The sequence below is a fragment of the Malurus melanocephalus genome, unplaced genomic scaffold, assembly GCF_030028575.1.
Source record: "Malurus melanocephalus ecotype Western Australia unplaced genomic scaffold, MMel_1.1 scaffold_338, whole genome shotgun sequence".
In the NCBI taxonomy this organism is placed as follows: Eukaryota; Metazoa; Chordata; class Aves; order Passeriformes; family Maluridae; genus Malurus; species Malurus melanocephalus.
Genome location: NW_026623570.1, coordinates 639,865 through 666,275, shown reverse-complemented (window position 1 = coordinate 666,275; position 26,411 = coordinate 639,865). Strand labels below are relative to the sequence as shown.

Genomic DNA, 26,411 nt, shown 5'->3' with positions numbered 1-26,411 from the left:
TGAGGGGTGCGGCGAAAGCCGGCGGCGCTGCCCCCCTCGGCTCTTTGGGGTCACTGGAGCGTTCACAGTGAAGGGCAACAAGGCTCTGAAAGGATTCGAGAACATGTCTTGCGAGGAGCGGCTGAGGGAGCTGGGTTTGCTTAGTCTCCACCAAGGGAGGCTTAGGGGTGACCTCATCGCTCCCTACACGTCCCTGACAGGGGGCTGTAGTGAGGTGGTTTCAGTTGTACAGTTGTACAGGAGTACAGTTTCTTCTGCGGTGTCTACCGTGAGAGGACCAGAGGAAATGACTTTAAACTGGGACAGGGGAGAGAGAGTCGGATTAGCGATTACAAATTTTTTCTCACTGTTGGGGTGGTCGGGCATTGGAATCAGTTGCCCAGGGAAGCGGTGGAGTCATTCTCCGTTTTCTAGAGGTATCTGGTGCTGGGTGATGTGTTTTGGTGGTTTATGGGTTACAGTGGTGGTGCAGGGTTGCCGGTTGGGCTGGATGATTTTGAAGGTCTTTTCAACGTTGATGATTTGATGAGGGCAGCGGGGAGATGGCTGTCCCCTCACTGCCAAAGCTCAGGGGGTGGCGGGGTGTTTGTGGGCTGCTGCCCGGTTTGGGTTTCAGGGGAGGGGATGGAGTGGGTGGTTTGTGGGGTGGGTTTGCTGCCCTTTGTGAGGGGATCTTGACACGCTGTGAAGTATGCAGGGGAATCCTGAGGAATGAAATCCTGGCCATAGGTGGGTATAATGCTGGTTAACACCAGGGAGAGCAGCTCAGTGGACAGGTACACAATTGGAATCAATGACAGAAATAGCTGATTTGCTATAAAACTGCATGGCAGCTCTGAATAGAGACTAMCTTTTTAACATTGGGAGAAATGCCAGCAAGCAAATCCTACAAAACAGGGAGATCCTCCTCTTTGCTCTCAGACTTTCCCAGTTGAATGTGCAGCTGGAGATGACATGTTCTGTTATTGAGATGAGTTCTTCTTTCTAGTTCATTTGCATGATTCCACATTTATACTTGACACTAGTTTTGTGATAATTTGTAGCATGCATAAATCAGATTTCTGTTCCTGAGRTAAGTTCAGAGCTGAAGCGAGAGATGTATGTCTTGTTTATTTTTASTTAATATTTTGGCTGCATTCACAGAAAACTTGTTCGGTTTGTTGTTTTCTTTTTTTTTTAATATGCTGCCACCCATGATTCCTCCTTGTAAGAAACATATTTATTTTGGCTGCGTTGTGAAACAGCAGGCAGAAGTGTATTCTTGCAGTTGAAATTCACTCCTCTCTTGTAGGCACGGAAGGTCCTGGTGTCAGTGTCTCSGAGGAGAGGCAGAGTCCTGCTGAGAGCAGCGCTGTTACCGTCATCTATAACCCCTATGCTTCCCTCTCCATTGAACAGCAAAGGCAAAAGCTGCCTGTGTTTAAGGTACAGAAGTTCTTTTTGACATATTAAATGTGTTTTATGAAGTGTCTTTTTTTTTTTTTTGAAAGGGCAGTATAAAATCACTTCGCAACATAAAATAATAATTTTATGACTTTGCTCTCTATCTATTGGAATTTATTGTCCTGTTTGACAACTGTAACTGACACTTTTAAAGCCTTTGTTGATGTATGTTATTTTCTATATGTTGTACATGTCAGTTATAATTTTTATAGGACTGTTTAGCATTTGGCAGTGAACTCCATGTAACAAGAAGTTACCGTGTTTGCCAGATATGTAAATATTGTAATTTTAATTGTTTCCTTCTTTTTGTACAATCTACTTTTTATGTTTAAATGGCATTTTCTCTTTCAGCTGAGAAATCACATACTTTACCTGGTGGAGAACTACCAGACTCTGGTGATAATCGGAGAAACGGGAAGTGGGAAATCAACGCAGATTCCACAAGTAAGTGTCTGTTTAGGTTGGTAAAATCAGATATTACCTCAGGGGATTTGACATGAAATATTAAACAGAACCAGGAAAAAAACCACAAAATGTGAGGAACTAGCACCTTGCTGTAACTACAGCATGACCAATGCCTCTCTTATCCCCATTATTTTTTGCAGTACCTGGCAGAAGCTGGCTGGACAGCTGAAGGAAGAGTTGTTGGGGTGACACAGCCTCGTCGGGTCGCTGCTGTTTCAGTGAGTGTCCCAATCTTCCCAGTCTGTTGTTAYTATAATCCCCAGTTCATTTCTGAATAGCAGCAATGTGCACGAGCTCCTGAATGAATAGATGTTTCTGCTTATCTTTCTCTAAGAGTTGCTGGTGTTACACACTGAATTCAACCTGATTAGAGGGTCTTGCCAAACATTCCAACTCCAGAAYTGCAGATGTAGAAGCTTTGAAGTAAAATTGAGTGATGTCAGCAGAACTGTGTGCGGAAGTTAGGGCTGAGTTGTGATTGACTCAGGACTAGAACTGTGCTTGTGTGACCTTCAAATTCTTTCCCAAGGTGAAGCAGTGATGTAAGTCTGCGTACAGTAATGCAGCTAGTGGAAGAAAGAAGAGGATGTGTACCTCTTTCTAGCAATTCATAACTAGTTTTTTAATATTTTTTTCTGTATTTGTGTTTTGTTGTTATGGGGTGCGTTTGTTTTTTTTTGTTTACCCTTGTAAAAATGTCAGGCAAAAGAAGAAACAATTTTATTGTGAGAAATCTTTGCATATACATAGKATGTCTTGGAGAGCATAATGTCAGCTGCATGTGCTATGAGGTGGGAARGAGGAAATGCTGAGGGCAACGGCTTCTCCTCTCTGGTAGCACTGTGCACAGAAAGCATCCTGTGCTCCTTGTGTTCACAGCTGCTGCCATGCATTGACTTGGAGGGTGAAGTTTCTACTGCAGCACTGTTTTTGTACAGAGAACTGAGGTGCCAGTTTATAACCATCATTTTGCCTGTTCTGTATAATGTAGTAAGTGGCATCTACAAGAAATCAGCATCTGCCTCTGATAAAAAAGCAATAGATTGAGCATCTGTACCACTTGCTGTTTTACCTCCTCCAGTATTCTTTGACCAGATCCAGCCTGGTTAAGGGAACAGTCTCTAGCAGTGCTCTGCATTTTGGGCAGTCTGCCTGCAGTGTCCTCCCTTTTCTCCTTCATAGGGCATCCAGCTGACAGAGCACAGTCCTACAGAAGATGTTGTGAGTGCTGCAATGATTTCTCACAGCAAACTCACTTCTCTTTTCTCTTTCATGTCTTGATGCGTCATTTTTAAGCCTGAAATAGAAAGATTATTCCATTTGGGCTTAGAGACACAGCAGGGTTTTTCTTTGAGGCTGTTGTTGCAGTCTGCCTTGACTGTGGCTGTTASAGGAGATAAGAAATAGAATTGATGATTTATTGCTTTGTATTGAACTGAAAGTGATATTTTATTTAATAGGAAGATTGTCTGCTCTCCCATCTAGAGCAGGTGGGTTGTTAGAACTAAAGATAGGTAGTTGCAAAGATATAAGATGTAGTTTAGAAATTGTTGAACTACTGCTTGCATCAGRCTGACAATTATCCTGAATTCTTGGGCTAAAAGTGATGGAGTGATAAGGTTCCAACTGAAATAATTCACTGCCTTTTGGTATGGCTTAGAGTGTCACTCAAATGACTGACAGTAGCTTGTTGTTGGAATTCTACTGGGACTAATTCATGTATTGTGGAATTTTATTGTGTCTTTAGATGTCTTTGTGGCTTGTACTGAATGATGCAAGGCTGAAGTGTGCYGAGCTGTTTCTGGTTTATGAGAATGTTTTTCTCAGGTTGCAGGCCGAGTTGCTGATGAAAGAGGTGCAGTGCTGGGCCATGAGGTTGGATATTGTATTCGGTTTGATGACTGCACAGACCCCAAGGCTACAAGAATTAAGGTGAAACATGAAGAGTGTGTGGTTACTCTGAAGGGATTAGTTGAAASTCTTCAAGTACTTTTACAAAATTAATGAGAGCCTTGTGATGCCCAGTCCATAGAATAGGTAACATTTCAGTTTCCCAGGTGGGTACCCCAAAATTGTGCTTGAAATGGCTGTGGCAATCCAAACCTTCATAAAAAAACAACAAACAAACCAACCCTATTCTACTGTSATAGTCTGACAAGCACCATTTTAAATCTAAGAGACAATGTCAAGGTATGGCCAGCTGTTGGTACAGTGCTGATGTGACCTGTGTGTCACTCCAAGTCATAGGGAAAGGCTGCAGTGAATCATATATCAAAAGTATCCTCCCCACTCTAAAAATAGATTTTGATTAAAAGCACAGATAAACCCAAGATGAGTAGGCTAAGAGATAATTTGGTGGGTTAAGTAGCAGCTTTGCAGCTGTTGCTCAGTGCTGTGGGCAATGTTAGTGTTACTTGTGTTCCTCCAGAAGAGGATTTGCTTTAATTGCGCTRGAATAGCAGTGATGATGAATGAGACAATTTATGTTGTGATTTTTTTTCCCCTTAGGTTGGTCTCCCTTTCACAGTGAAAGAAATGGAGATGTTTGTTCATTAAATAGACCTGAATTTTATTTTTTTTAAGCATGATGATTATTCATTTAGGGTTGGAAATTTGGAGGGTTTGGCCATCAATTCTTGCCTAGTTCAAGAGCACAGTTGCAGTGACRGGTCAAACTACCTTTTGATGGTTACATAAGGCTGGTGTGTTTCCACTGGCCAATAGCAATAAAGTGTTAAATTCAARTGCTGCCTTTTGTTGAAATGTTAAGGTTTGTGTTCTGCTCAGGAGTGTGTGACATACAAGAAAAAGCCAACTTTGTTAGGATCCTGACTGGATGGACACACAGGTTATTGATGGAGCAGGTTTAGCCATGTTACAGATGAGAAAAGAAACTTTTATTGCCATCCAGTGCTGCCAATCTATTTTTTTCTTTCCATGCAAAAATAACAAACTTTAGAAAATTCGATGCTGATTAAGAAGCAATCACTATGCTTATCTCTGGGTTAGCCCTCAGAAATACATATTTGACTTCCATRGCTGAAAGTTGATCAGTTTGATAGGTGATTCAAAAATTAAAGGCAAGGAAACATTCAGACAAAAGCCTAGGAAATCATCTTTAAAAATCACATAGTTAGTTGATGCTATCTGATAAAGATTTTTTTTTTTGGTATTCACTTTTAGTTTCTAACTGATGGTATGCTGGTGAGAGAAATGATGGCTGATCCTTTGTTAACAAGATACAGGTAAGAAAACAGGGAATAACTGCTTGCTTGCAATTTGCTAAAAAAAACCTGCATTTTTTAGCTATTGTGATAGTTTTTATAAATTATTAGWGGCTATTAGAAATTAAAATCCAAAACCTTTTTCTTCCTGATACTAATTTAAAAAAAAAAATTCGACTACAAACAGGCTTTTCTGGTATCCAGAAAACCTATGTAGGGCAGTAAACATGGACTTGTTCTCTTCTACCCCTGTCCAAAAACCAGCCTGAATAAAGAGCAGTGTTTTATATCCCAGGTAGTGTTAGGTACATTTTTCTCTCCATTGCTGATTTTTTTTTTTTGAACTTCAACGTTTTTGTAAGGGGATATGTACAGCAGCAGATTTCAAATAATGGTATTTCTAGAATATGGGGAGACTGATTCTACTGTCAGTAATTTCTGAAACCTTTTCTTCCTGCTTTATGCAGTGTCCTTATGCTGGATGAAGCTCATGAAAGGACTCTTTATACAGATATTGCCATTGGCTTACTAAAAAAGGTAATTCTTTTTTAATTCACTGTAATTTTAATTTGGTCATTTTAATACGGTTCTCTGTAACTGTTTTAATTTCCATCCTTTTCATTAAATCTCTGATCCTGAGGGCTGGTAATTGAATCCATTTGAGGGATTGTGATTGCTGCTTCCTCATTTAGAGAGTGTGATTGCTGCTTCCTCATTTATCCTGCAGCCTACTGTACATACCCAACCATTTACTTAAGTCATCTGACATTCAGGATCCTTTATTTCTTCCCCCTGAGGCTGAAATCTCTCCTTAGTGATAGTAYCAAAAATACAGTGTTGWTTCTGCTGCTGCTGAGCATGTGAARTGATCTGATCAGGGCTTGTTGCTGACTTTAGGCCTACTAAAGATCTGACTCATGCAAGAAATTAAGAGTAAATTAAARTAACAGACTGAATGCCCTTAATATAAATATATAAAACTCCAGCCATCATGTTCTTAGACCTATGGGGTGATATGGCTGCTCCATTCATCATCTATCTTGTAAKTTCAAAGTAGTTTTATAGAGAAGTTTCTGGTAATCTGGATGCTCTAAACTTGGTTCTAGCCTTTCATCTCAGAAAACAGTTTTCACTCTGGGTRTTGTTGATCTCTCTCCCAGATTCAGAAGAAGCGTGGGGATCTTCGCCTGATTGTGGCTTCRGCCACCTTGGATGCAGAGGTACAGCTGACAGACTTGGGTTGAAATGAGGTGAAATTAGGTGGCAGCTCCACTGCTTTTTGTCTCTCTACTGCCTGGGAAGCACTGCTGCTGCCTGAGTGCTTGCAGGAAAAAAAAACTGCTCTGGTTTAGCTGCTGTGTGTGGTTTTCATGTTGTATTAGCAAAGTGTTTTGGATACGAATTTAAAAATTAATCTGATTTTTATGTATTGATGCCTTTTTTCTTCTTATTTCTGTTCTTTATAAAAATATGTTCTCTTGGCTTAATTTATTAAGAAACATTGATTTAGCCCAGTTTTGCTGATCGAAATAATTTGAGGCAGCTATAGACAAGTAAAAATAAGTGATAAATGAATACATTTCATTTCAGTGAGATCTTACTAGATGCCTGATTGACTCATGGCCTRTGGAAACTGATGTAAACTTACTGAAAAGATGATTAATTTCATTTTGAGTCGGAACAAGAGCTCTCTTAGATCTGAGCAGTGTTTTACCCAGCCCTGTGTTCTGCTCATAGCAGCAGCAACAGGAGATGCTGTTCAGGGAGAGACACGAGCCTTGCACCTGCTGTGGRTCTGTTCTCTTTGAGCTGCCTCAGCATCTGCAGTAGTTGTAATAGAGATATTAGTCAGCACATTCCTGCTGTTTCCTTCTACTCTGTGTTTATGGACCTGCTGTTTGTTAATTTGTCTTTGAATCTGCTCAATGAAGCTGTAAGTCTCCTGGACACCATGTGAGAGTAATTTGCAGGAGTTAGCCACCTGCTATATAATGAAGTACTTAGTCTAATTTCTTTCAAACCTGTTAGTTTCATCAAGGATCTCCTAGTTCTTGTATTGCGGGATTTGTATTTAAAAAAAAATACCCCCAAAACCAGTTTCACATTTACTTTGTCACCTTTGATCTGTAAACCTCAGCTATGTGTCTTCTCAGCCTTGTGCTCTCCAAGTTCAGCCTTTTCAGTCTGTCCTCATATGGCAGCTACTCCATCTCCTGTATCATGTTCATTCCTCTTTTTCATACCTTTCCTGACTTTTTTGTCCTTAATRAGATGTGGTGGTGAGAGCTTGCATKTGRCACTGAYGATGTAGGTACATGGAGGTTTCCTTTAGTGACAAGTATTGTATGCCATAAATGTTGGTAGTATCCTGTGCTTTGGTAGTGTTTGCCTTGCTATATATTCTTTACATTACAATGCGAAATTTTAAATGCCACAAATCACATTTCAAATATTTGACAATTAATATAAAATGTGTTAATAGGAGCAAAATGATTGGTGTGACTCTATAAACATTTTTTTTTTAATACTGAGAGTATTGATGGTTATCTCTACAATGCTTGTAAAAGTTGGATGAATTATATGGGTTCTTAAGTTCATTCCTTTGCTGTTATTTATTGAAAATACTTCATGACTATAAATCTAAATTTATGAAGGCGTCTCACAGTGCATAAATCAAAAACTTACATAAATCATGCCTAACTCTGCTTTTACAAGGTGAGATCTTGGTGTTCAGTAAGAGCTGGAAAATTTACTTGCTCATCCAAATACAGATGAGAATATGGAGGTCCTACACAAACCTTTTAGCACTAATGATTTCTAAGTTTGTCTTAGTTTTGACTTTGCTACTGTGATAGATCCAATAAAAAGTTTATTTTTCTTCTTTTTCCATCTGTATCAGCTATTAAAATTAATTTTATTTCCCTTTTCAAATTTGCTTCTCAAAGTAAAAAACATGCAAGACTATTTGTGCTACATGCCTGAACCCCAGACAGAATAGAAGGCAACAAAATCAAACTTCCACATTTTTTAATTGGCCCTGTCCTATTTATGAAGTAAACATCCAAGTASTAATTTAACTTCTTTGTGTATTTAGTTTTTATCTCCATTCTTTGAAGTGTCAAATTGAAAGTGTTTGTTTTTATTTTAATGTAGAAATTCAGGGATTTCTTTAATCAAAATGATACCGGTGACCCCAGCAAAGACACCAGTGTGATCCTTACTGTGGAGGGGAGGACATTTCCAGTGGACATCTTTTACCTACAGAGGTGTGTTTCTGTCTTGGCAGTAGTAAGAATGTGCAGCTGTGGTATCATTTTGTTTAGGTTGGAGCTCTGGTGTTGTCCAAAAGCTGTTTTGTTTGTCCATTCTGGAGGGGAGGASTCTGTACCTATTTTTCTGCTTATGTTTCTGCTGTTTTCTCTCCACACAGCCCTGTTCCTGACTATATAAAATCAACTGTGGAAACTACAATGAAAATTCACCAGATGGAGAATGATGGTGATATACTGGCATTTTTAACTGGCCAGGTATAGACACAAGCAATTTTATTTTTGGTTTAACAGTGRTGTATTGTGAGCTTTGCAAAGCCACCTCAGTCTCCTGTTTTTCTTAGTCGTGCTTACTTTGTTCTCAGTAAAGATGACAAACATTTCTGTGTTGATAGGAGCAAAGCTAGGCCAGTCCTACAGATGTGAAGACAATATATGTCTTGAATTTATCAAATCTAGCAATGGGTGGWAGTTTTTGTCATTTAATGCTGTGTTTTGTCAGCCTTGTTAAWGAGTGGGATATTGTGTGGTTTGTTGGTGCAAATCACACATACCCAGCTGTTAAATTGACAGTGAGTCATCATTAATAATTAAGGCAAATGGAATTTACATTTGTTGGGCTTAACATCTGAAGTGTTTGACAGAAAAACAAATTGCCATGAGATCAAAATGTACTGGTCTCTTCTGCTCTATTTATGCTTGTCAGCTCACTTTGCAGCTGGGAAGAGCAAATGGGAGGTAATTCGTCATCTTTCCAGTGAGCAGCTACCTTGAAGAGCTTTATCTTGCATATTTTCAAAAGAAATTCCTGATCCCCATTATTGATTTAATTTGAWGGCATAAATTTGGTATTTTGTGAAGCAACATTTGAACATTTTGTTTTCTGTCTTTAAGAGTGAGATGCCACAGCTGAGATTAAATGTGATGCTGAGCAAGAGGTSTCAATGCTGTTCCTGTACCATTCCTGATCCAGGCCCACAGCATTCTGCACTGCCAAAATTTTGCCTCCCATTTTGCTCTCAYCAGTTGAGATAGACAGGAAAGTTAGCCTGCTTTCTCCTGAGCTTGGTTCACTCCTTCCCCTGTGATTTTGCTCATGTATTTGTGGTGTGACATTGACTCAAATAATAGTGAACATAAATATGTATGTAAAGCTTTATTTATTATTAATAGCAATTTATCTAAGAATATTACAATGTGGAGTGAGCTAGTCAAAGTCCTGGAGTTTGGACAATTACAATTGTATTATTTTGGTGCAGTTTTTGTATCCAGGTGATAGGAATGTGCTGTTAAAGTGAAACCTTTCTAATTCTGTGCCCTGTGCTGCTCTGGCTGCAGGAGGAAGTGGAGACTGTGGTTTCTATGCTCATAGAACAGGCTCGGGCCCTCGCTCGCACTGGGATGAAAAAGCACCTCCGTGTTCTCCCCATGTACGCTGGGCTGCCTTCCCCTGAGCAGCTGAAAGTGTTTGAGAGAGTCTCTCACACTGTCAGGAAGGTGAGGCTCTTGTGTCTGTCTCAATTTCCACCACCCAGAAGGGTGTCTGCAGCACTCAGGTTGCATTTATGAGTTTCACATCATGGGACTATTGGAAATGCTGATTTCATGGAGGCTTTCTGCATCTCCCATCTCTGCCTGTCAGCTTTCAAACTGGGAACAAGAACAGGTTTCCTGGCTTCCCTTTTCATCTTTGATCACTTCTAAACATGTCAGTTCCAACTCTCCTGTCTACCTCATCAACTCAGCAGTTTTTAAGTGTCTCTATACGACTTTGTATTTATCTTCATTCAGTCTTCATTACACTCCAAACTCCTCTGCTKTTACCTTTTTCTTTCTTTTTGTGATCTAAATGTCCATGGCTGTTTTCCACCACTAGTGGAAAAATTAATGACAAAGTGGGTAAGTGCTGTATTTTCATCTCAGAAACAAGTTAAAACTTACTTGATTTTAGTAGAAAAAAAGGCTTTGTTTTGATGTCTGCAAGTCTTATTTGTACTTTTAATGTCACAGAAGTATATAATTGGTTTGATTAGTCCTTTCTGCTTATGCAGAGCCTGTGTTGGGGATGAAATAAGCTGATAAAACTACAGCAGGGTGACTTGTTGTAATTCTTGTACCTGCTGGAGTTTGGCAAATGAAATTGTTCATCTGGCATTGAAGAACATTTAATATAATTTTTTTTTCTCCCCATAATATGACATTAGTCAATTAGCTCTGAAGACTTTTTATTTCAGGTGAAGTAATGATTAGATTTCCCACTGCTGTCTGGGAACAATTATTTTTACATATTTTAGGACATCTGTATATAAGTGGATCTCTGCAGGAATGCTGAATGTGGCACTCTTAATCAAATCTGTTCCCCTCCTATCCCCCACCTCATTCCAGTGTACAAAGAACAGTTCACTGCAACTGAGAAGCAGAAGGAAAATATTCTTAGTTTGCTTAGTTTAGGAACACTTGATTTACAGTCAGTTAATCTTTTTCTCTGCAAACACTGCCAGCGATTTTCTCTGCAAACACTGCCAAGCTCTTCTTTTATGAACAGAGAATAAATTTGAATAAGAAAGTGATTGTGAAGCTGTGAAAACTGCTGTGCAAACTGGGCTTATTTCAAGCTGACAGCTCCTTCTGCTGCTTGTAGTGTATCCTTTTGTGCTCCTGAGCATTTTCTGGAGCTGTCATGGCTGAGATCTTTCACGTGGCATGTTTTTGGGTGCTGGTGCTCTGGTGCAAGGGCCTGATGGTGTCACTGAGACAGGGCAGCTCACAAGATCCTCTCTGTCTGTGCCTGCAGGTGATTGTCGCCACCAACATTGCTGAGACCTCCATCACAGTTCAYGGCATCACCTTTGTGATTGACTGTGGCTTCGTGAAGCTGCGAGCCTACAACCCCAACACGGCCATCGAGTGCCTGGTGGTGGTGCCGGTGTCCAAAGCTTCTGCCAACCAGCGGGCGGGGCGCGCCGGCCGCAACCGCTCCGGGAAGTGCTACCGGCTCTACACAGGTCAGAGCTGTGGCTGCATTAGGTGGAAAAAAAACCTATTTCTTCATTCATCCAAAGAACAGAATTTCCCTTTGTTGATCCTCTGGCTTGTTTAGAAGTATCTTGATCTTACGTGCTGAGTATTAGAAATGGAATCTTTTTATGAATCAGAAGCACAAGTGGGGCAGAGTCAGCAACTGTAAGCCTGTAATGTTAATTCACCTCTTAAAGTGAATTAAGAAAGGTGAAACTTCTTTATAAGAAGTTTGCTTTTTAATGATTTTAGTTTCTGAGAAGTTGCTTCAATTTGGAATGTTTACCARTGATGCTCTCTTCTCTGACTGAAGTCTGCATTAGACCTTGCATTTAACAAAAGGACTTTGGAAATCCTTTAGATTTCCAGAAAAGGAAAACTTCTTTGTGTTGCTTTTTTTCCTAGGAATAGCTGCCAACCCCAAATTCTTCYGTTGAATCAATGACCCTGGCAGTGCACAAAAATTGCTGTTACAAATAAATCTGTTGGCCACCTCTCACTGTTCAGAAAGCTGCAATCAAAGTGTCTSTTCTCAGCTTCTTAATGAGAAAAGKCTTTGCAGCTGAACRYTCCCATTGCTCATGGGCCTCTGRTCCCCTCTAGTTTTACTGGAGCTCTGAGGCTTTGAGAGATGAAGCATTTTCCTTTAAAACGTGTRTGTRCTTGCCAGCAGTTGCCATGTTAAAKCAAGACATGATTTATACTCTGAATTTATATGTATCCAGTAAGACAATGTRTGCTACMCAATATCCCAAGCTTATGTAGCTTTGGGAGTGTTTTACTGGAGAAACCATGACTGAAGATATTTTTGTGTGCTCAAGAACTGGTCTAGAGAGTGCTTCAAGAAGTGTTTTAAAAGGRGAACAAATAAAAAAGAAAAGAAAAAAAAATGCATTGAGTGAACAACAGCAGAGAAACATGCACTTTGCCCTATGGAATGTTTGAGATAGAAAAGGGTTCTGTAGAAATGAAAATAGTTTGGGTGAAAATAATATAGAATGTGCCTTTTTCTTTATTACAGAAGGGTTGGTTAATGAAAGGTTTCAGAGGTTTTATCCTTATATGGAATATTTTTCTAGTCTCAGACTTTATGGTGAATGTGATTTTAAAAAAGGCATTGTTAAATAAATTGTTTTTCCATCCTTAATCTTTATTTAAAATATGTATTATTTTAAACCTCCCTTTGTTTGAGTAGTTACAAAAAATAGTGTTCTTGTACTGAAAGTATGCTGGTTTGGAACTTTTCAATGTCTCTTTTAAAAAAGACRCTTTTTTTCTAGTGTTGCACCCTGTCTTTTATTTTCTGACAAAAACATTAAACAGAAGAGAAATCAAACATKTCCAGGTTTCTGTGAAGAATTTATAACACTTCAGATAGAAATATGAGTGGGTCAACGCCAGAATCAGCAGTGTATCCAGAACCATTGCATTTCTGTTTAAATGAAAGTAGCATAAAATACAGTAATTGGAGAAAAATAATCTTTGGGTTAGAGGTCATCTTTTAATGTCTCTTAAATATTCATATGTGATAATTTAAACTTGAAATGGTTGTGATGCTGTCATGGTGACTGCACAGAATGGGAGCTGAAGCTCAGTCTTCAGTTGTTTTTTTCTTCCACCACAGAGGAGGACTTTGAGAAGCTGCCCAAGTCCACGGTCCCAGAGATGCAGCGCAGTAACCTGGCCCCTGTCATCCTGCAGCTCAAGGCTTTGGGGATTGACAAYGTGCTCAGGTTCCCCTTCCTTTCGGTGAGTCCCAGGCTCTAAWGGCTGTCACCTTTCCTTGGGGTGAAGAGACATCAGGAGATGGTTTCTTAATAACCCACAGAACCATTCCCCATTGCCCTGCTAATTTGGAAAGTGTAGCTCATTGTCCCCTGTCATGCAGCAAAGCGTGTTCTTGGGAACCAGTAGGGCAAATAATCTGTGTGATGACTCAGAAAGAACTATTTATGTTCCAGAGTTTGCTCTTAGAATTGTTGCAAAGTCAGGAAAGTTTTAGAAAGTCAGACAAAGTGTGGGTTTCTGTAGAACTAACTGCAGTCCTTTTGCACTGGATTTATGAAGGAGGAAGAGTGTGAGAGCTCCTTCTTCATTTTTCAGAAGTAGAGAGGTTGGTAGTAAAGGATCCTGCAAAAGAGGAAGATCTATGAACTCATGTTCTATGCTGAACTCRTGTTCTATRCTGATAACCTTCAATYAATGCTCWTTTTCTCTTCACAGCCACCCCCTGCACAGTCAATGGTGCAAGCTTTAGAGCTGCTATATGCTTTAGGAGGTGAGATTTTAATGTTTTTCTTTGTAGCTATATTACAGGAGTTGTGAAAAGAAATTGTGATTTGTATTTGGTGATTGGATGGACATTAATAAAACTTGCATTTGAGAACTGTGCTTTGAGAAAGAAATACAGCTGTGACTGGTGGAGACTTTTTGCTGGTGGGTTTTTAGAGTGTACCTCAGTCTCTTCTGGATTTATTTCCTTTTAGTTATTTCAGACAGGTAAGCAAGCAAATGGCAGCAATGGAGTTTAAACTAGAATTTAACTGTTTAGATCAGGTAAATGAGTGAATGTGTAGCTGTTTTCTCTGTATTTCCTTGCAGTTTCATGGGAGGAAACCAGCTATTTGTYCTTGCTAGGAGCAGGGCTCTGAGCTGATGAGGGTGTTTGTTCCCAGGCAGATCCTCTTTGTGTTCCGTCACGCCTCATAGAGTGACAGGAAGATAAAAATGGGATTTTGGACACTAATTAGACCAGCAGAGGAGTTAGACAARTTGTTAGATAGCTAAAACTTGGTGTGGTGCTCTTTTATTTCATGTTACTGTGCTAGTGATGGAAACATGTAACACCTCTAGGTATAAACAAAAAAACTGTAAGGCTGTAATAACATAGAATTTATCAAGACTAATAGAATTTCAACTTTGTTCCTTAGTGGGACTTTAAAAAGCACAGTGTGTCTATTGTAAATTTTCCTGTTAGCACGTTGCAGTCATTAYCTGATGTTGCTGTGTGTGTGCTGGAACTCTGCCTGAACATTGTGAGTCAAATGTGCTCCTTGAATTTGGGACAGCTCAGTCCCTGGGGGCTGTGCATGAAGCTCCACAGAGAATGTGATAGTTTTCAAACCTTCTCATTGCTATGATTTTGAAGGTTAGACTGACAAAAGTTATTAARAGCTAATCTAATGATGATTTTTAGAATGAATTCCAATCTATTCTCTGCTCTGGATGCAGGATAGCTGAAAGGCTGTACTTGCTGTAGTGTAGTACTGGTGATGTTTGTGCTGCTGGTCCTGCAGCTGAGGCAAAGTTCAAACCCACAACAGGTCAAACTGTTCTATTAACTGATTCTATTATCTGTGATTACATGCTTTAACCACTAATAAAAAAAAATATCCCTGATCATCCCTAAAACCAGCACATTTTCTCCTGGATGAGYTGGAACTAGGTTTCTCAAGGCAGTATGTATGTTAAAATGCCCAGCTTGCATTTTATGTATGTTAAATTGCACAGCTTGCTGCTTTTTCATGCTTTTAAAAGCATGCAGCTTGCAAAGACTGCTCTAGTTTTAGTATTGAACTTGCTAGCTGGGGACAAGTGAACAGATACAGACAAACTTGTAACGAAAAGAAAAACTTAGTCTAACATATCCTGAGAGTATAATTCAAAGTTCCTTTCTCCTATTTAATTACTTAAAAGAGTATCTTTTTAAAATTCTGTTCTCTGAGTTGCTAATCACAGCTTGTTCTCAAATTCAGYGGAGTCTGAACAACACTCTTGGCATATGGTTTAGTTTTAGGTARTTCTGTGAGGAGCAGGGAGTTGGATTCAAGCCTTGTGGGTGGGTCCCTTCCAACTTGAGATAATCTTTGATTCTAAGTGTGTTCACTCTGCTTTTTTCATTCTGCTGCTGTTGGATACTTTTAACACTCAGATCACACTGTAGTAATATGYTTTTATACACAGTTTTCCATTCCTTTTTGTGTGGTGAGTGGGATGCCTGCTGCCTAATTTTGTTTATAGGAAGAACTGTTATATTGTTGAGTTTTTTTGACAGCTATTTAATCTTTYTGAATGCAACAAACTAAACAAAACAGAAACTTGACATGAGGCCAAGTAATCAAAATGAAGCTCTGTTTGACTTTAGCTCCTTGTTTGTAGCTAATTCAAAGTTGACAATATTTGCTCCATAACATAAACATGAGGCAGTTTAAAGGAGATTGTGTAAGTTTTGGAAGCTTCCAGAGGTTTGTGGCTGTTTTTACACCACTCACAGATGCTGTGTTGTAACTTGTGGCAGTCTGCTCTCTTTTTATTCTCGTGGAGCTGTAAMTCTGCCTGGCCAGGATTTTGCCCTGTGCTGGTTCAGTTCCATCTCGCAAAGGAGGGTTTCACTTAAAGCACTTGGCTCTTGGCAACCTCTGCAAGCTTGGAACAAGGACCTTCACAGCAGCTCAGGAACGTGTTGCAAGGATGAATTCACAGCCAAACCACCTTAGGGAAATGGAGAGGAAAGTTCAATAAACTCACTGATTAGCTKGGTGATGTTTTGGCAGAAGTGTTGTGCTCATGCAGCTTCAAAGAGCTCTTATTCTCTTGGCTGCACAGCTTTGTAGCAGAGCAGAGAAGTGCTGATCTTGGTGTTTCAGATGGAAAGAAATGTGTGTGCACGTGTGTGATACAGGGATTCACTCTCCAGTTTTTGCTGAACTTTAAGGTTTTAGGTGGTTTATTATGAAGATTTTCTATAAGGTGCAGAGGTGAAGCTGCCCAAGCATTTGCAGGTGCAGTGAGGATTAAATTTCTCTTGTGCAAGTAGGAAYATGAATTTCATCACTGGCATTGCAGTCACATGCAAATGGGCAGTTTGGGGTCAGGCCCCTGTTGTGCCAGTGTGGTGCCAACTCGTGCAGGGCAGATGCTCTTAAGGCAGAGATAGCTGTGTTGAATAAACACATCCCTGGTTTTACAGGGATTATTTTGCAGTGGTGCAAACCAATTACATCAGGAGGATCTCTCCTCAGCCTTCTCCTTTGATGCCCCTTTGAAAGTCTGAGTTGTCAGTTGGAGTTTATTGTTTTTAAGCAGAATTTAAGAGATAAATAAGCAGGTAAAAAGTGGCTTAATTTTTAGCTTTATTTGAGGTCTTTGTTGAAGATTGTGAGTTGTCACCTATCAGAAACAATCACTCAAGTTTYAAGRGGAATKTTTTAATACCTCAGCCTGTCACRTRCTGGTGGTTGTTACTTGAAACATTTTAGTGCCATGGTACTTGAATAATCTCTCTTAAGCCTGTTCAACTAAAATCTTTGTAATATCTTTTTTTAAGATCTTTAATTTCCTGCATATATGTGGATTCAGTGGTTGCTTCCAGAATTATTTGAAGGAAACTTTTACCTATTCCAAACCAGTATCCATTGCAGGCTGTATTCAGGCTTGCTACTACAAACACCCATATATAGATCTTTGTCATGACATTTGTAGGCTTTGGCAGAASCCAAAGGATTTTGGCTTGATGCACCTGTAGAAAGTGGTGCATAAATACAGGGAAATTTCTCCTTTTTGCTACTTAGAATTGCATTTAGCTTTCTTTAGGTGAAAGAGAGATGAAAGACAGCCCATCTAAACTATTAATGGTGGTAGAACTGAAACTTCTTATGGCACTAGTCAGATGAAACCTCTCACACCCTAATTTTTGCAGTTTTTTAACTTCGTGTTTAAATATATTAGTTCATCATTGCACAAAAGCTGCCTTTTGTACCTGTTTCTGAGAMAAATACTTTGACATTATGTGAAAAGCCTGGTAGGATTTGCTAAACAGTGTAGGGGTGGGGTGAGTGAATTACTGCATTGTGATAAGTGAGATGATARCATATCAAATAATAAAGTAAACACTGGCTGGAGGGATCTGTGGGTTCAGAGCTGCTGACATGAGTTCCAGGAGAYCTCATTCCTTGACCTGGTTTGTGGTTTTGCTTTTCTCTGTGACACAGAGCTGCAGTWCAGCTGTGGCTTTGTTACCACCACACAGTCTGACAAATAATGTGTTTATATAATGTGTGAGCCATGGTTGTGTTTCCTCAGGTCACTTTGCTGTGGTTGGTTATGCAACTTCCAGTGCCCCAAAGTCCTGTTATTGGGCTCACACTCATCCCTGCTTGTGTAGCCTTTCTCTTSTGCTTTGCTCCTTGTCATACCTCAYACTGCTTGGCCTCTTGAAGCTTTCTCTTTCAAATTTTACTCTTTGCTGCCTTTCTTAGCAAGCTTTTTTCCTTATTCTTTTCCCCTGTGTTGTATTTTTTAAATTCTATGTCCTCTTGTAAAGGAAAAGCTTTTCCATTTAAATCTTTCTCTGAAATCTTGGCATAAAGCTCAGAGTTAGGCTGTGACCTGGTGCTTTGCACAGGTCACCCTTGCTGCAGGGGTTTAACTGGAGGAAACCAAACCTCTGAAATGGTMAATATGCAGAGTTGCTCAGTGAGAACTGGGCATCACCAATCAAGCTGTTTGGCTTCCCTTCTGTGCCATCCCCAGGGAAAAGGCTACAGCTGGAACAGGACTGACAGTTGAGTTGTTGATACATGAGGCAGACTAAACTGTAGAAAACCTTCAGCAGCTGTACATCTCTTGTTTAGATAATATTAAATTATTTTTCTCCATGACCTAAGGTAGATGTGCTCAGAAAAATGACAGCCTATCCTCAGCAGTGCTTCCTGTTTCTGCAGTAATGCCTGTTCCATAATTAACCCCATTTTCATTCTCATCTGTTTTACATCCCCGTGTACAAAAATATTGCTAAGTATTTGAAAAGGAGATCAGAAGTTTAACAGCTAATATRCTCTGTGACCATGGCACTGACTTGGACTGCAGGTTTTCTAAATTATTGACAGTAACAATGAAACTTGGTCAAAATTATAAAACTGATATGTTCAAATATTTTTGGAAAAAAAAATTCTGGTATCCCTTGGGAGAGTGAATGGGTATTGAAGATTTGCCTTTAAGCTTAGTGTAGTATACATTCAGCAACTCTGAGGTGCATTTRCTGTATTTTAGCTTGTAATTCTGCTCTTTAGTAAATTTAAGTGTGAAAGAAGCCTTGCTGTGCTATTCTGCCTGTGTCCCAGCTCCATTTATTGATGTGCTGCAGGTTTGGATATGCACTGCCGACTAACAGAGCCTCTTGGAATGAGAATAGCAGAGTTTCCTTTGAATCCTATGTTTGCAAAGATGCTTCTGGAATCAGGTAGGAGAAAAAGAAATCACAGTTTATTCATAGTCATGTAATTATAATGCAGTACTTAACATTTGCTAAACTCAAGGCAAACTAGACTTCATCTTGGTGTGGTTTTCAGTGAAAAGAATTGGTTAAACTCAGGGACATCTCACATTTCACAGTCTAATAAGGCTAATATTTGTTTCTTACGTTTTCCATTGAAAGTATTCACTCATATTAAAAAAATCTAGGAATTTATGTATTTTGTTTTTAAATACTATAAAAACATATTCTGCTTATTTTCCTTTTTATTTTCTGTGGTGGTAAGTTGAMTAGAAGGTTTCCTTTACTGTATTTCTCCATTTACTCCTCAGGAAATTTTGGCTGCTCCCAGGAGATTTTGACAATTGCTGCCATGATGCAGATTCAAAATATCTTTATGATCCCTCCAAATAAAAAAAATCAGGCTGTAAGTTCAGTCATGTTTCATTTTGTTTTTGTTGGTTCCACATTTCTGGACTTCTGGGAAGTATTTTACTGGTACCTATTACAGACTGYAACTTTGTGTGAAAATAAAACAGGGTCTGGAATTGTGCCTGTTTATTGTAGGTAAAAGAAGAAACCAAATAGCAAGGGAGTCTTGGGGTCTTTTAGTAGTGCTAAAAACCTCCTTCTGAGGGCCAAGAACATGAAAGGTTATAAACCAGTATTGGTCAGTGTAAGGGTTTGCAAAATAAACCCCCAAAACCTTTCCACACACCACTTCCTTTTGAGATGAACAAAACAGGAAGGATGTAGCAAATTCCTAAAAGGTAGCAGGAGCCTAATTTTAATGAATTCAGGTTTTTTATCTGTTCATTTTTCTAATTTCAGTTTTAGAAATTTTCCTGAGTGTAGGGAGTTTAGTACAATATTGCTGTTGCCCAGAGGAAGTGCCCTTGATGGGTAAGAATTTTAAAAGTCCCCAGGAAATATAGACCTGAAGGAAACTGGGCATGATTTCTGCAAATATCAGTCTGCCTGTAAAATTATATTTCTTGTTCTGCAGGCCAGGCAACACAGAAAGTTTGCTGTGGAGGAAGGTGATCATCTCACCATGCTGAATGTTTATGAAGCCTTTGTCAAAGTAAGTCAGTTCAYGTGGATGTGGATTTGCAGGAATAGGAGGAACTTGAGGTTCTCGCTTCTGAATCTGGGAGTTCTGGATACAGCATCCTCAAAACTGAGAATTTGCCAAGTTTGTCAAGTGATAATGCTGCATTAAAAAATTCTCTGGTCACCATTTGCCATGGACCTTCCATAGTTCTCTGAACAGGGAATAAAGAGGATTTTGTTTGGGTACAGCTTACGGGTAGAAAGCTGTGTTTTCAAGGAGACTGGGATTTTGTCTTGGGGCTTGAGGGAAACAAGTATCYGAATTTCTAATGAAATTAATATTTTTTCATGTTTTACTGATTATAATCTGCAGTTAAATCTAGCAGTCTTTTTTTTGTGTTAAATTAACTTATTTATCATCRTCCCCTCTTTTCCTGTGACCTCATGTATTTACAGTAAGGTTTAACACCAACCTTAGTACTGCTTTGTAAGCTGAGGTTTTACTTAATAAAATCCTGCACCTATTTGGGAGAAGTATATTTTACTGGTATAAAGCACTAATGTAATAAAATACTTGAGCAGTGCTGAGCTGAAGCTGTATAACCACCCAAGTGTTTAAACATGACTTTTTTTTTTTCCCAGCCACAAAGCAGCCAGGCAGGCACCAACTGAAATGTTGCCCTTCAGATTTTGTATCTGTGTAATTCTCTTAGAAACAGCCAGATGCAAAGGCTCTTGCAGGGAGTGCTGGCTTTTGGAGAAACAGCTTTTTGCAGAGAGAAGACTAATGAAAACAGCACTGAAAAGGTTGTTTACATTTTGAGGTTGAAAACAGACAAGTTTATGATCTGAGAGAATTAAATGGAACKACTGATGCTCTTCTCTTTCACCACATATGAAGAAATGAAGCACATCTGTTTGAAAATAACCCATTGCATTTGATCTGTTACTATTTAGAAGTTCTTTGAAACACGTTTTGTAGTTAGTGGTGCTCAGTACCCTTGTTAGTTGCTCTGTAAATAGGTAATTTTCAGGGAAAATAACAAGAAATGTGTTGTAGGAGACAATTAAAAGAGAACAAGACTGTCCAAAAGAGATTGGGTTTGCTTTGCTGATGGTATCTCATTGAAATTTTTTWWTTTTTTTTCTCACTGTACAGCACAACAAGAGCTCCCAGTGGTGTCAGGAACACTTTCTGAACTACAAAGGACTTGTTAGAGCTTCTGTTGTGAGAGAGCAGCTGAAGAAACTTCTCGTGCGCTTTAAAGTGCCAAAGAAGTCCAGTGAAGGTGAAATTTCCTTTTTAACCTCTTGTCCAATGCATAGTGAAGGTACTTTCTAAACTGTCAGTCTGGTCCCTGCTTCTTTCATAACCTTTGGAGTATTTTTATCCTGGCATCAAAATAACGTTAATTTAAACCAGATTTTTTTTCCTAAAAATGGTTACAGAAGAGCACTTTAGCCTATTGGTACAATTAAATTTTAGTCCAATCTTTATCAGTTAAGATTTCCAGCAAGAGATTTTAACCACTGATTGTATATTTAATAGATCTGCCAGAAGAGTCATAAATAGGTCACCCTGTTCCCTCTTTGTCTTTTCAAAAAACCCTTTTTATCCAAAGTGCTGTTCARTGTGTGGGATGTGATTTCCAGCTGTGCTCTGTGTGCACGCCTGCCAGGACTGGCTCTCAGTACTTGTCTCTACCTCCTCTGAAAAATCAGCCTTCAGTGCTCAGTTGGGCTGAGCTTTAGGGACTGGAAACTCTTCATGGAGACACAGGTGACAACATTACTTTTCTAGGCAGCGATTTTTGATTTGCTGTGAAATTGAAGTCAAAAGGAATTGCAGGGTTTGTCTGCTCTTCTGCCTTTGCTATCAAAGCCTCATGTGCTCTGGAAAGTTATTTCAGATGATTAGGTGCTGTTTTAGGGACTTTTGCTATTCCATTGACTGATCTTACAGAAAAATTCTTCTTTCCAGGTGATCCAGATCCTGTTTTGAGGTGCATAGTTTCTGGATTCTTTGCAAACGCAGCTAAATTCCACTCCACAGGAGCTTACAGGTGACTATATATACTTTCACTACAACTGTTGGCTTGGTTGGAAAGCTCTGATGAATAAATCTAAGTTTAACCAACAAGCAGATGTGTCTCTAGACATTTGCAATTAGGAACATGTGCCAATCAATACATTAAATATTTGAAGTTCTGTATTTGCAAACTGCTTCAGTGTTTATCTCTCCTCTTTGGCAAATATAACTAAATTTATTAATAGTGGGAAACTGTTACAAGTAGTCATCAGATTGTTTTAAGCTAAGTAAGTACAGTTGTAGKGCAGCAGTGTTGTAGCACTCCCAGAGCACCAAACAAAAGCATGAAATTCTACTTTTTATTTAATGTACATAAAACTCTTGTAGGACATTAAATAATTAATTATTCCTTTGGCCAGGATTTCAGCTTGATTTAATCTGTTAACTAAATGCAAATGTCATTTATTCACTCCAGCCCTTTCCTCTTGCTTTGATTAAACATTCTTACTGAGGCAGAAAGGAACCAAATGTTAAGCAAAAAAGAGTCACAGTCTGAAATAATATCTTGCTTTCAAGGACTATCCGGGATGACCACGAGCTTCATATCCACCCCAGCTCGGTGCTGTATGCAGAGAAACCTCCACGCTGGTAAGTTAGAGCTGCTCTGACTTTGGGAATTTTTTTTTTAAGGCATGTGCAGCATCCAAATTGAATTGCTTCTCTCCAGCAGTGGAGGAGTAGATTTAGAAAGTCATAGTTTGCACAGAGAGAATCCARCTGGCATCTCCTTTGCAACATTTTGTARGCAYTGTCCAAATAAATCAGGAAAATAGRGTGACATTTAACTGTCAAAGAAACCTGCAGAGGTTGGAAAGCAGAGCCACGTGACCCTTGTTTAGTGGACACCAAGCTTGCACTGCTGATTGTTCTCCAGGTAGGCTCTGTACCTAGACAGAGTAAGGGTGGATTTACCTTTATTAAACCGGTTAAGGAAATATTCTGTCAGCCAGGTGCTGCAGAAATGGCAGGTGGATTGCTAGCAAAGGGCTTATGTGTAGAATGCACAAYGTGAAAACTTATGGSTGTCYAGCAGATTGAGGAAAGAACTGGTTGTACTTTCCCATTAGYTGGGATGTGATCTTTCCATTTGCAGGTCAAAGGTGCTCAGATAACAAACAGAAATGTGTTTCTARCTCTCAGATCAGCATGATCAACCCAAAGTACTCAGACTTTTGTCCTTCACTGCCTGCTGCTGAGACTTTGACGGGTAAATTTGGCCTAGCTCACGTCATGGCATTCTGTAAGACAGGAGTTTAACTTAGCAACCTGATTTTCAGTGCTACTGCAGCCTAGGCAGCCATCCTCTACTGAAGGCTTCAGTTCTCTGTCTGCTACAGGTGTATACAAAGTGTGTTCTCATTCTGGTCTGTTTTCCTCAGATTTCTCTTTAGTTGTATTAGTTGCCATGTCTCCGTATGCATTTGGCAAAGGGAGTTTTGGACTCTTTCCTCTTTGCTTTTGAGGGCAAATAGCAATTAATGAGAAACCACAAACTTGAGGTGTTTGCAGCTCTGCTGTGTGTACAAGGAAGATGCTGATTTAAGGTTTTGGTAGCTACCCCCTTCAGTGCAGGGGCTTGCACTGGGAGAAAATGACTTTACCTACTGAAGGTGACCTCAGATATAGGTTGCCCATGCTGGTGACCTGATTGTGCTGGCAGTGGGGATGAGTCCACATTGTTGGCTGTTCCTAAATCTCTGGCAGGGGTTAAAGCTGTTTTCTTGCTCTGATGCTTATCTCACTTGTCTGCAGACTGGCGCCAGGGATTGTCATGCTGGGGTTCATGCCCTCCTTGTTGTGGGTCCAGGGTTTTGGTGCTTTGGACATCTTTCCTTATGATATCACAGAGTAACTCATATTCTGTCTTCCAAAACCTCAGTTATGAGTCCCCCTTGGCCCCATTATAAAAAATACTCTTTCATATATATGCTTGCATCCATATGCCCTGGTAGTATGTCAGGGTGTTTTCTTGGCAATCTAAAGGTTATCTAAATGTAGAGAACTCTGACCAGCCAGAGTGAAAGAGGCAAGAAGCTGAATTACAGCTTAAAGGCTCACTTATCACTCTGTAAATGCCACCTCTGGCAGCACATGTGTGAAACCACCAAAAAATGGTGTTAATCAGCTGTCCCTCATTTATTTGCAGCAAACACTGCTCATTTTTGCCTCCTTTCTCCCAGGGTAGTGTACAATGAAGTCATACAAACTTCTAAATATTACATGAGAGATGTGACAGCCGTTGAATCCTCATGGCTCTTGGAACTGGCACCCCACTTCTACCAGCAAGGAACGGTACGGAATCGGCATAAAGGCCAAACGGTACCATTGCTGCAGGAGCAGCTCTTGTATCTGAACTTTTCAAGGGTTTATGTTTTGGTGTGGTCTAATGGGACAGAAATTAACTTGGCTTTGTGCATTGCCGTGGTTTTAATATAGAGGAAGAGGGTAATAACTTGATGCATGAAAGGTTTATTCCTATTATCCAGCCAGTGGATCTCAAAGTTACAAAATACATATTTGGGGTGGGGTACATGTGGSTTTTTATTTAATGGGTTTACTGTAGTTGTGTTAGTGACAAGCAGAGCTTGCATGGGCATGGATATTTGTGTAAGAATTTATTTAATTTGGGATTAAGTGCTGAAAGCATTGTAGTTGGATTTTTTTTTCTRCTTGTGGTGTATTTGCTAAGCAATTTTTTTGTTCTTTACTTTTCTTGCAGCATCTTTCTTTGAAAGCAAAAAGGGCTAAAGTAGATGACCACTGACATGACTTAAGTTGTTGTGACATCAGAAGCAGAACTACCAGTGATTTCAAGCTGGATCCAGTCCATTCAGCAGCCAGTTCATTAGCAATTTGATCTTCCATCAACCTAAATGTTTAAATGCCTGCCAGGATCTGTAGGGGTTTATGCATGACCAGTACATTGTAAACCTAGAGCTTGCATTGTGGACATTTTAATCCTTGCCTACTTGATCACTGTTGTTAATTTGGGCATGTCGCTCCTTTTAAGTAGGTAGAAAAACAACTTAAAAAAAAAAAGAGGACATACAGGACCACAAAAAACCTGAAACCTTCAAGAAAGAAACAGATTTCCTGGAGTGGTACTGCCTTATGAGCGTGGGGAGTAGGGTACCCTGCCTCCTGTTACCCAGAGCACTGTGACTTAMACCGGCCAAACTGAGCCTGGCTCCTGCCAGCAGGAGCTCAGGGCAATCAACTACCCCTTGAAATGCAAGGTGCTGCCATGGAAACATTGATTTCATGTTGGACCATCCCAAACTGGTGCAGCTTGTGCTCCCAAGCAGTAAAAGTGTCCTGCCCGAGGTTGAGCTGGCCCGGCTCGCTGTGCTGAGCACTCCCTCTGTACTGAAATGTCTGGGCTCTGTGTGTGGGAGTTGCTCTTTGGGGAGGGGGAGGAGGAGCAGCTCAGTATTTTTAAGATGGATTAACTTTCTGCCCAATCAGGGGACTAAACATGTATGTTCATGAACAATCAAGTTCACAGAYGGGGCTTTTCTTTTTTATCCTATGAGAGAAAAAATGTTAGCCTTCYACTGCTTGGAAATGCCAGTAAATTTCATCTGGGGAATACCATGGAACACTGTTTTTTAGCCTCTGTTGATCAGCAAAGAAGAAAATGTTCTGTACTTTCCTATAAGGATCACAGTCCTTTAGATTTCTTTTATTACAAATGTGTTCTTTACTGCCTGGGGCTCATTTTCCTCTATTACTGAGGAGAAGGATGCTCTGAAGAGTTGCTGCTTTAATCAGGATTCCATGGCTTATTTTCAGTGAGGAATTATGCTTATTTGTGTTTTAACAAGGTAGCTTGGTTACATGTATTTATTTATTTCCCTTTTYCATTTTTACCTATTAATATTTATTTTACAAATTTATTTCTACATTGCTTGAAAATCTTATTTTTATAATTCAACTGATTTGATGAATGTGTTTTTGGCATATTAACTACTTTATTTTCTTCTAAAAAAAAAAAAGAATGTAAATAGGCAAAAATTTCTACATAGAACAAATGCCTTCCTCATCACAGGACTGCCTTGAAAACTTTCTTGAGAGCTTCTTTACCTTGTCCCTTGCAAACACCTGCAGAGAGAACACTTTGTGCCACTTGCACTGTGTGRTCTCCTCAGTGTCTGTCCTGACTGCCAGCACAAACACATGTACCAGTCTCCAGGAATGGCACCAGCAGCATGAAAACTGTGTCACCTTCCTCCTTCTTGTCCCTTCTTGTCCCTGTCACCCTCASCTTTGTATAACTCTTAGAGTGGAAGCTCCTCGGGGCAGGGACTGTCTCCTAGCCAGAGCTGAGTGTTGGAACTCACTGAAACGATTCAATTTGCAGGTTTTTTTTTTTTTGTTTCTCTCAAAGGATCGGAGAAAGAACTGAATATGAAGACTTGTAAATTGTCTGTGTTTCTCTGTCCTCTGGAAGTATTCTTAAGAAAAAATAAAACTGTTGACTTGAGGAATCTTGGGAATGGAGCAATGGTGATTTTCCAGGGTGGGTGAGTGGGCTGGGCTGGCAATGGGTGGCCACTGCATTTGCCAGCTCTGAGAATTTCGGGTGGGTCTGGAAAGTT

The 26,411-nt window shown here is 39.7% G+C and overlaps 1 protein-coding gene across 2 annotated transcripts in view; it reads left to right on the top strand.

Annotated features, from left to right (window-relative positions):
* The window catches only part of DHX35 (DEAH-box helicase 35), a 27,269-nt gene extending 1,088 nt beyond the window's left edge, over positions 1 to 26,181 (top strand). Inside the window, exons 2-22 of one of the 2 annotated variants that reach the window (XM_057377999.1) lie at positions 1,292 to 1,425; positions 1,795 to 1,887; positions 2,049 to 2,126; positions 3,736 to 3,840; positions 5,092 to 5,153; positions 5,600 to 5,669; positions 6,293 to 6,352; positions 8,286 to 8,398; positions 8,563 to 8,659; positions 9,740 to 9,898; positions 11,196 to 11,406; positions 13,044 to 13,168; positions 13,643 to 13,697; positions 18,564 to 18,659; positions 19,004 to 19,098; positions 19,678 to 19,755; positions 20,884 to 21,013; positions 21,706 to 21,787; positions 22,330 to 22,401; positions 23,994 to 24,105; positions 24,533 to 26,181. In XM_057377999.1, coding sequence (XP_057233982.1) covers positions 1,292 to 1,425; positions 1,795 to 1,887; positions 2,049 to 2,126; positions 3,736 to 3,840; positions 5,092 to 5,153; positions 5,600 to 5,669; positions 6,293 to 6,352; positions 8,286 to 8,398; positions 8,563 to 8,659; positions 9,740 to 9,898; positions 11,196 to 11,406; positions 13,044 to 13,168; positions 13,643 to 13,697; positions 18,564 to 18,659; positions 19,004 to 19,098; positions 19,678 to 19,755; positions 20,884 to 21,013; positions 21,706 to 21,787; positions 22,330 to 22,401; positions 23,994 to 24,105; positions 24,533 to 24,577 — 2,072 coding nt within the window. In that variant the 3' untranslated portion in view covers positions 24,578 to 26,181. Of the gene's footprint in view, positions 1 to 1,291; positions 1,426 to 1,794; positions 1,888 to 2,048; positions 2,127 to 3,735; positions 3,841 to 5,091; positions 5,154 to 5,599; positions 5,670 to 6,292; positions 6,353 to 8,285; positions 8,399 to 8,562; positions 8,660 to 9,739; positions 9,899 to 11,195; positions 11,407 to 13,043; positions 13,169 to 13,642; positions 13,698 to 18,563; positions 18,660 to 19,003; positions 19,099 to 19,677; positions 19,756 to 20,883; positions 21,014 to 21,705; positions 21,788 to 22,329; positions 22,402 to 23,993; positions 24,133 to 24,532 lie in introns of both variants that reach the window. The other variant, XM_057377997.1, reaches the window with a different exon arrangement.
* Positions 26,182 to 26,411: the final 230 nt, after the last annotated feature.